Consider the following 10145-nt stretch of genomic DNA (forward strand, 5'->3'; position numbering starts at 1 on the left):
TTTGAGCCGAGCAATGCACAGTACAGATAGTGACAAGTTTTGTTGTTTTAGCTCTGTACTCCAGTACATTGGATTTGAAACGAAATATTGGATATGAGTGCAGTCTCCCAACTTTAATTTGAGCATATTTGCATCCATATTGAGTGATGTGTGTAGGAAATACAGCCCTTTTTATACAGCCCCCCATTTTATAGGCTGCATTGTATATGGAGTATAGAGCTATCTAAAAGCTCCCAGGATATCCCACCGGAAGCATGTTATCCTGGCATTTAGTGTAAATTCTGTAATCTCTGGCAATGTGTATACTGTGTGATCCAATAATGAACGAAGAATTATCAGTACTCATTTTGAGACACACAAATTATTGAGGCTACAGCTAATCTACTGAGGTGAGGTAATTGACAGTGACCAGCTAGTCCATCTTTTGTCAGTGATGCTCTTCTCTTTAACATGTGGCTGAGCAGCTTCTCTCATTTCATCAGAGGCAATGGAACGTTTCAGACCTTCACATGCCCACACACCCACATGACCACGGCACATTGGTGACCAGGAAGCCTCAATCCTAGTTCTCTATGGGGTTATTATTGTCTCTTTAGATCATTAAATGAATAATGTGAACCTTACACAAATAAAATGAAATGTTTGTACATTTGTTTGTAAGATATGGAAAATATTTGTGAATCGCATTTGATATGTGTCAGGTTCATATGATTTATTTAATGATTTATGAGACATTTTCCCAATATTTCCTCGACTACTCATTCATATAACCATAGGTCATAAGCCTGACAATTACAGAAGCTCATAGCTGACAAGTTATTGTCCGAGAAAAGCAAATCTTCTTGCCTGTTCCACTTTACCACGAACTTTCTTTTTCATCGGGCTCTAGTTCAGTGCATGTTCTCCATTGCTTTTCTTTAAAGTCCCAGCACAATGACAAGTCAATTTGCAGCAGTTACTAAGTATTACTACTATAGATACGCATGATTTTTTTTTTTTTTTTTTTTTTTTTTTGATGTTTTAGGAACAACGTAGTAATGCTATAATGATTCACTGCAATAAATAAATAAACAAATAAATATGGCTGGTGCGTTTTCCCCATCGGTTATCTCACGGATTCGTAGGTGTACACCGGACGGTGCAGCCCTGCTCATGCGCACATAACATATGTGCTATATGGCTCTGTGCGTTATTTGCTTCCAATCACGAATGACTGCTGGTTGGGCGGGTCTTTGCTGCAGCCGCGTGTGCGCGTTATTATTATACAACCAACACAGTTTGGAATCGACTCCAAGGCAGCGTGTGCTTCCAACTTTGGTGACTTTCTACTATTTTAAACATACATTTTCTGTATTGCGAAGTAGCTGTATTTATTAACATTGTCATGCATTTCTGCGGATATGTTAAGAACTAACGCACGTTCTCTTTGTGAATATTTTATTTCACACTGAGCCACTGAGGGAGACATTCCCTTCGAGGTATTTTTGGCAATGTCAAATGGTAGTTCGAACTCTCTTCGAGTGCGAGATTGGAAAATGGACAATAAGTCTAGCTGCCATTGGATTGTTTCAGATATTTAGTCTAGTTATATTGAACCGATGGCCCGATGACATGAGCGTGCATTTACTAATTTAAGATAATTGCCCAATGGTGATATTGTTGAACCTGATGCATAAAGTACAATTTTACGTGAATCATGGAAACACTTTGGAAGGTCAACTAAATGGAACTACATTGGAATTACATTGCTTATGTTTGATAGCTCAGGAATTATTATTTAATCTGCCTCTATTACTATAACTGAATAAATGTTACATATTTAAAAAGCATAATGGGAGGAAATGCTGACATTTTTTATTGGTTTGTTCTTAGAGCACGCTAGATGAACTTTCTGTGTCATGTGTAGAATTTGTTACACTCAATCGTGTGTTTTTTCACAAGCGTGGACGTGCATTCATGTGTATTATTTAATTATTTATGAGCGCAGTGGGGAACCTTCGTAGAGAGGAATATAGCCCAGTTTAAGAATATGCTGTGACCCCTTCTGCAGTGATCATTCTTTGAGCGCAAAGATGGCCGCTTCCCTTCTACGGATTGGACGACTTGGCTCTCTCAAGGTAACAGAGAATGTCAAATTCACCCTGCTGTCAAATTCAGACAGTAGTCAATTAGTAGTTTGCTTTACATGAGTATCCAGTATATGCATTGACCATAACCGACTTCAAGCAACTTTACCTGAACGCATTCTAGCGACCTGACGTTTTAAGGCATTCATGGTACCAAAAGTATGAGAGGTGGGCTGGCTAGCTAGCTAGCCATGCTTCTAATTGCGTACTCATCTCAAATAATACCTTCAAGGTAGATAAATATTATGTTACCACATTTAAGAAAAAACACGTTTAGCTTTTAGGTATGCATTTAGGTATTTCAAGGTAACTCATGACTCATTCATGTATGTTTGAAATTAATGATGGATGGGGGTGGGGGGTGGTTGTCCACACTCTGTAGATTTATTGGGTCATTTTAGCCAGACAGCTGTCAGTGTGAAGGTGTAATTGCATTATAGGGCATGTACACTGTCTGTATGTTGTAAGGAAACAGAAGGTGTGCTGCCCATGTAACAGCAATATGGAACTGAGGTACTGCAGGAGGCCATGTTTATGGCTAGGTCATTGGTTCTTAACCTGCAGTATGTGGGGCATTGTTGTTTTTCTTAACCTGATTTGGGTTAGTACAAGACCAGGGGAGGAAACAGGAAAGATGTAAGCAATTGCAGTCACACCATTTTCAATACTATATAATCATTGATAAGACTTGGATTTTCAAATGCTTGAATTTTTTTGTGGTTAAGTGTCTGCAGCAGGAGAGCTGGAGTTCTTTGAGAGGGACATCTGCTGCTTCTCTCAGCACAAAATTGGGAGAGCTCAACCAACCAGACAAAAAGACACGATTCCGTAAGTTGCAGTATAAGCAACTTGTATAGTTTTTCATTTCAGTAAGTTTGTTGTGTATTACATCTCTTTTAATTTTTACCAATGAATCAACCAAGTAGTGATACCCCCAGTCCCAGTTCACCTCGTTATCACCAGTCCTGATTCATCTCCCAATCACTCCCCCTCTGTTCCAAGTTACACTTACAGTTAAGTGTATCTCGCTTACGTAAGGGCCACTCACAAGCAAGAGCAGGTATCACGGCGATGGGTAGCAATAAAAAGCATTTGTGTGGGACGCACTTTTGATCTGCTCCGACGAATCAGAATTTACAGATCGGAATTTACAAAGAAAGAATTATTATCAGTAATGAATCATCACCACTTAAAAGAATATCACTTAACAGTTGGGCACAGTGAGCTACTTTGAAACCGTCACATTTGCCATACAAATAATGATTCGCTCAAATTTAGATTGATGTTATCAGTACACTTCAACAAAATTTAGTTCATTTGACAAAATTTACTTCATTTGACGAGACACTTGTATGCAAACAAGACAATACTGTGATGACCATGAAAATGCATGGCATGGTTGTCAAATTGCATTTAAATATGGTTAGCTTTCCATGCTTTAATGACTCCGGCAAAAGTATTAAGCAAGTAAACTTTCTTTGAAGCCAGCACTTCAATTTCCTCATTATTGAGGGAGCATTGTTAGGCCACACAGCGACTGTCCCTCGCTGAAATTTGGCTCACTCTGTTCTGCGACAACCCTTGTACAAGATGATGACTCTCGTGAACATGCAAAATGAGTGTTAGTGTTAGTGCAGAGTGATTAGGAGGCAAATAGGGACCGGGTATAGGAGAAGCCTGGAGAAAAATGAACAGTGGTGTACAATGGTGACCCCTGGTGGCAAGGGGTAACAGTAAGAATGTACAGTATACTGGACCACAAAGATGAAGTGAAGTCTCCTCTGGTAGAACAGAAAACTGGCAAATTAGGTCACAATTGTCCAAAGGTCGGAACTGAACTCTTTAGTGTGGAAATATATTTTCCGTAGTATGTTATAGTACATAGTAAAATAGATTGTGATTGATAACTGCTGGTCTTTTTGTAAAATGGCAGCAGTTTGGAACTTTTAAATAGTTGTTTTTTCCAAAAATGGCTGTAACACAGTAATAACAGCATGTTGCATTTGCTAGATGCTGATTCACATGCTCATATTGCATTTCAATCAGTCTTAATTACTGTGATTTGTGGGTGGTATGCCTTATTTAGTTTTATGGGCATCATACATAACAAGTCTACAGTAAACAGTATTTTAGTGTTTCTAGGAGATTTTTACTTTATTGTGAAATGACTGTCTGAATATTTATTGTATTCCGGTTGCACTTAAAGAGCATAGATTTTTGTCCATTTCCAGAGGAGTCTGCTATCCTATGACTTAGGTGTTTGCCATGGAGAAAAACTGTATTTATATATAAATTGAGTGCAAGGTGACACCATGACTAAATTAATAAATCTTGTCTTTCTTCTTCCACCCCCCTCCTTCCAATATAGAAAAGGCCAAGGGCAAAACCTCCCTTGACACGGCACAGCTCCTGCAGTACCGATCATACACAGATTTACCCAAGAACGATGCCAAGCCCGCTGTGGCTGCCGTAGCAGAAGCTGGCACTGCCGCGCCCATCTCTGGGCCGGTCACCTCTGCCACAGCTGCCCCGGAAGTTTCCGCAGCCGCCCCGGAAGTAGCCATGGCTGTGCCAGAAGGTGCTCCAGAAGTTTCGGCTGCAGCCCCTGAAGTTGCAGCAGTGGCTCCAGAAGTTGCAGAAGCCATCCCAGAAGTTGTGGCTGCTGCCCCAGAGGTTGCTACAGCCCCTCCTGTAGCTGAAATTGCCCCTGAAACTGGGGCCAAAGATGCAGCTGCTGATGCGGCACCAGCTAAAGAAGCTGCTCCAGAAGCTATCGCCCCAGAAGCACCTGCCACAGACGTTGCTCCTGAAACCTTAGCGCCTGCTCCAGAGGCTGTGCCTGCAGCTGAAGCTACTGCAGAACCTGCACCTGAAGCTGCAGCTGCTGCTGCAGAACCTGCACCTGAAGCTGCTGCTGCTGCTGCAGAACCTGCACCTGAAGCCGTAGCTGCAAAACCTGTGCCTGACGCTGCAGCTGCAGAACCTGCACCTGAAGTTGCAACTGCTTCTGCAGAACCTGCGCCTGAAGCAGCAGAACCTGCACCTGAAGTTGTAGCTGCAGTTGCAGAACCTGCACCTGAAGTTGCAGCTGCAGCTGCAGAACCTGCGCCTGAAGTTGCAGCTGCAGCTGCAGAACCCGCGCCTGAAGTTGCAGCTGCAGCTGCAGAACCTGCGCCTGAAGTTGCAGCTACAGAACCTGTGCCTGAAGCTGCAGATGTAGAACCTGCACTTGAAGCTGCACTTGCAGAACCTGCACCTGAAGTTGCAGCTGCAGAACCTGTGCCTGAAGCTGCAGTTGTAGAACCTGCACTTGAAGCTGCACCTGCAGAACCTGTGCCTGAAGCTGCAGCAGAGCCTGCTGTTGTAGAACCTGCAACAGAGTCCGCAGCTGAAGCCATGGTGCCTGAGGGTATATGCCACACCCCTTTATATTCTCTCTCTGTTATGGACCCTGTAGCATGCAGATACACATTTTATCCCATGTGGATATATACATATCATTTATCACAGATCTCTTGATTAGCGTTAAGGCTAAAGTGAGACAAGCTACCTTCTTCTGTGTTTTAAAATCTTCCAAACTCATAGCTTAATGGATTAACGCATTTTCCAGAGAAAATACTCCTGCAGACGTGGATACTCAAGCTAAACAGAGATATCCCAGAATTCACTGGGAGCCTGCTGTCGCATGTGCAGTTTGACTCATGCTGCTGCATCACTTGCCTGCATGTAAGGCATGCTGTTGCTGCATTCTGTCACGTCGTCATTCTCCTTCCTGTGCTAATGCTACAGGCTACACTTGCCTATGTGTCTGTCTGCTTGCCGCCCATACAGTGACTCCACTCTGCAAAGATCTCACTTCTTCCACTCTGATCAGTATGGGGTTTAGGCTTCTTTCATTGCTTTTTCTTCCTTCCCCTCTCTCACTTCCTTCACCCTCACATGGCCAGCACACCTTATTTTTAAATGCTTTAAAATAAGGGCCTATTTAAATGAAATCCATGATCCCCAAAGGCCACAATAAATAGAGCATTCAAAAACGTTTACGTTCAAAACTCAGCACTATATTCCAAATCTCCGCCTACAGTAATAGGTTATTTGGCTTTTATGATCAAAATGAAATGAAATGTAAATGCTCCTTATGGTTATGATTCTTTATCTGTGTTAAAGCTAATGGTAATGTTGCTCAGAAGATAACGCTAAGGTTAACATGAAGACTGGAGCTCCAGAAGATAATGACAGAGCTGGAGTTTGAGGAGCCGATGCTGGGAGAGGCTGAAATCTTTTGAGGGTTTTTTGGTTTGTAACAAGTCTCTCTCTCTCTCTCTCTCTCTCTCTCTCTCTCTCTCTCTCGGTGTCCTCAGTGTGTAAAATAAAGGAGTATGAAAGGTCTCTCTCGCTTTCTCTCTCTCCTTCTTTCCCTCTCTCTATGTGTCTGTGTGTACATAGGTATGTATGTACGTATTTGTCTCTATAGTTGTAGGAGTTGGTTACTAACAGTTTAGTGTGTGAATGGAGTTGCCATGTGTAACTGGTGGTGTGATTTTTGAGAGCAGGACTGTACCCTTCAGACCTGGGTAACATACATTTTTGATATTTTAAAAACAAATGGTTAAACCTTGTTTGTAACATATGGATGCTCACCACTGTGTGATATTTTCCACCTTGTGTGTATTTGTACTTCCTGTGAAATGGCCTGCTGTGCCTGTCTTTTACTGCATGAGGATGTAGTTGTGACTGAAGTCATTTTCATTTTGTTTACTCTTTCATCCACATGGTGGGGGAAAGTCATATGCACTTTGTGGATGGGTGATGTTGAAACCCAGCAGGTGAATGAGGATTAATTTTTCTCCTCTGGCTCTCAGCTGATCTGGACCCGATACAGAAACTCTTTCTGGACAAGATCCGAGAGTACGCCACCAAGAGCAAGTGAGCTTACCTCATCCCCCTCTCTTCTCTCCCTCCCTCTTTCTCTCTGATTCTCCTCTGCTCATACACCACTGCCCCTTTGTTGAGAGTATTGTCCCGAGCTGTTATAATTTGCTGTTGCGCTACAGTATCTGAAGGTCATTAGTTCCCCTTGTTCTGTTGTTCACACATGCTGGTTCCTTTCCCAACCAGGGGTTCCCAAACTTTTTGGCTTTTGGATAGCACCCTCAATGAGCCATCCCTTCCTCCTGTAGAGCTTTCTCTTGTGGACATGTTCCTGTTCCCACCCTCCTCCTCCTCTTGTTCCCAGAACCACAGGTGGTCTGGTAGACGCAGGTCCGGAGTACCAGAAGAACCTGTCTGAGGAGATGACCAAACTGCAGAGGCTCTACGGTGGTGGTGACCTCACCAAATTTCCTGACTTCAAGTTCTCAGGTGAGTAGTATTGACTGTACAATTAAAATACACTGTTATTACATGTGAATGAAGTACTTAAAAGGGTTCAAGGGTAGGGTGAATTTACGTGATGGTAATGGAGCACACTTTGACTTCTCTTTGCAGAGCCCAAGTTAGATGAAGTGGCCCCAAAGTGAGCATCGTCAATCAGTCTCCGCCATCTATTATGCAGTCTGCACTGTTCAATTAAATCACATCTACTAAATTAAATGGCGTACAGTACCCCTAAAACCATATCATTAATGGGCACAATTATTTAAAAATCACAATTGCGATGAGAAATTCTGAACAGCAAAGTCCCACATACTTGGTCATGAACATTTTTAATGTAATGGTGTGAAGAGTCAACAGAAAATGCCCAATATCCAAAAATGGTAAGTTATGGCATTTAAATAAACTGGTGCTGGACTGGACCCATAAGTGCCTTCAGTTTAGCATTCTGTAGAAACCTGCCTACACACAGTGCAATACTTCCTGTTTCCCCTCAAGGATCACTCTACAAGTTTGGGTAATATAATAGTGCCAGGTTATTAATTTTATTTGCACTTTCATTGTAAAGGTGTTGCTTAGTGATACTAACGTAATGGAAAGACAACATTGAGTATGAGAGGGTTACTGTGGAGTCTGGAAGAGAATGTATCCTGATATGTTCCCTGCAATCAGTAATAAGTGGCTAAAGGCTTTCGCAGTATGCTCAAACCTCTTGAGAAGTGTCCAGAGATACCTTTCTTCCTTTATGGGATGGCTGTATTGTCCAGTCTGGAAATCTGAAGACACGTTTTAGCTCTGAGCTGTAACCAGATTCAAATGTGTTTTTTCTGTCCTAACATGTGGGAGTATGACTTTGCCTGAAATGCCCTGGAAAAATAAACTGGATATGAATCATTTGATACCCTGGTGCCTGCCTCATCTGCAATTACAATTTACATTTCAGTTACTTAACATGCACTCTTATCCAGAGCCACTTAATCGCCTTCAGCTAAAATGGGCGGACAACAACATATTATAATTCCAAGTGAAAACTTTCATGAAAATTTGCTGCTAGTAGTAACTAGAGTGCTAGTAAGATTCTAAATGATTTGAGATTTGAGTATAGTTTTCTTTCAGGGAGGGAGCAAGTGATCTATGTTGGGCAGTTTGAGGGTTAAGGATAGGAGTGGGGTCCAGCACGATACAGTCTGAAGTGGTGGGTTTTCACTCATCTCTGATACCAGCTCTGCTACACTACATGGTATAAAGTAGACCAGAACCTCCAGCACACAAATTAAGTACTTGTTTTCCTTTCATATAATTTCTAATTTTAAATTTAGGTTTTTGTTCTGCTGCAATTCCACTACAAAATCTGGTTTACCAAGGAGAAATGTACATTAGCCCACCAGTATGACTACTTCTTTCAATGGAGCCAGTAATTTTTATTTATTTTTTTAGTACGTGTCTTGCTGACTGTTTTGGTTATCTATTACAGTTTAAGGGAAAATAATTATTAGATTATTATGAGTAATATTATACTAAATGTATATGTTTTCTAAATTTAATTCTGTAAATGTGTATGCTATTGCTCTATTGTCTACAGTATTGGCACAAATTATGGAAAGATAACTTTCAAAATTTAGAAGCATTTATAAGCAGTGTTTAATGATTAATGTAATATTTTGCAACACTTTCTCTAGTTGGTATAGATGCAATATATAATAGATGTAATATCAACATAAAACAAAAAATAACATTAATTTTCATTTGAGTTAAACAATAATCATTATACCTTCCTGGACGGAGTGTAGAACAGTGGGTAAGGAATTGGGCTTGTAACCGAAAGGTCGCAGGTTCGATTCCCGGGTAAGGACACTGCCGTTGTACCCTTGAGCAAGGTACTTAACCGGAATTGCTTCAGTATATATCCAGCTGTATAAATGGATACAATGTAAAATGCTATGTAAAAAGTTGTGTAAGTCGCTCTGGATAAGAGCGTCTGCTAAATGCCTGTAATGTAATGCATGTATTAGTTCATACCTACATAACTGATCAGTCTAATGTATCTTACTGTTGGAAATTTTATAATCAGCTTGAACATGTATTTTTCTACAAAAATTTGCATTCATGCAAAGGATACTTTTTGGCCTGTATACTTTATTTCAGATTATTGATAGTCACATAATGTCATTAGCACTTGTGGTCAAGAAGATAAGTGCTTTGAATACATTTTTACAAATGAAAATGGCTCCAGGAAACAACAGAATAAAGGGTACAGATAAAATTTTAAGAGTACTACTTCTTTAAGAACAATGTTTCCAAACTTTGAGCAAGTACTGTATGAGCTGTTGAACAATAAGTTCCCTTTGCCTCTCGAGGCTGTTACACTGGAAATAGTACACATTCGCACACTGTACGTAAGTGGTAAGAATGACTATGAGCCTATGGGATGAATACAAACAGTTGTAAAGTGAAATAACTTCACTACAATGGTGTGCATGTGTTTAGTATTATTTCTAAAATGTAGGGATAAACCTGATGGCTACACCCAACACCAGATACGATCCTGCTTAGTAATGGAATTAAGATATATTGTCAATACTAATTTACTGCTATTTAGTCACATTCCTTTGTGGTGTAATGCCTTTTAGTACATTTATATGAATA

General features: G+C 40.8%; 1 protein-coding gene across 3 annotated transcripts; it reads left to right on the forward strand.

Moving 5' to 3' along the window:
* Positions 1-1178: 1178 nt before the first annotated feature.
* On the forward strand, positions 1179-8398 carry LOC135240980 (nematocyst expressed protein 3-like). Of its 3 annotated transcripts, none has more exons than XR_010325839.1 (7): positions 1179-1317; positions 2051-2117; positions 2852-2954; positions 4495-5535; positions 6294-6422; positions 6989-7052; positions 7363-7437. XR_010325839.1 is itself a non-coding variant. In XM_064311065.1 (7 exons), exons 2-7 carry the CDS (start codon positions 2073-2075, stop codon positions 7643-7645), a joined length of 1410 nt encoding a protein of 469 aa, XP_064167135.1. In that variant the 5' UTR covers positions 1179-1317; positions 2051-2072; the 3' UTR covers positions 7646-8398. The 3 variants fall into 3 exon arrangements, 2 of the variants coding, with proteins under 2 accessions (XP_064167135.1, XP_064167137.1); XM_064311065.1 differs by lacking the exon at positions 6294-6422 and adding an exon at positions 7614-8398 and having other exon boundaries at positions 7363-7487; XM_064311067.1 differs by lacking the exon at positions 6294-6422 and adding an exon at positions 7614-8398 and having other exon boundaries at positions 1199-1317; positions 1988-2117; positions 7363-7487.
* The last annotated feature ends 1747 nt before the right edge of the window (positions 8399-10145 follow it).

This window comes from Anguilla rostrata, chromosome 15 (assembly GCF_018555375.3).
Source record: "Anguilla rostrata isolate EN2019 chromosome 15, ASM1855537v3, whole genome shotgun sequence".
Lineage (NCBI taxonomy): Eukaryota > Metazoa > Chordata > Actinopteri > Anguilliformes > Anguillidae > Anguilla > Anguilla rostrata.

Bases quoted from the DNA above. Each gene is read 5' to 3' on its own strand.
- LOC135240980 (XM_064311065.1), top strand. From the start codon at position 2,073: ATGGCCGCTTCCCTTCTACGGATTGGACGACTTGGCTCTCTCAAG. The intron at 2,118-2,851 runs GTAACAGAGAAT...TTTGTGGTTAAG, and splicing joins GACGACTTGGCTCTCTCAAG to TGTCTGCAGCAGGAGAGCTG. The intron at 7,488-7,613 runs GTGAGTAGTATT...TTCTCTTTGCAG, and splicing joins TCCTGACTTCAAGTTCTCAG to AGCCCAAGTTAGATGAAGTG.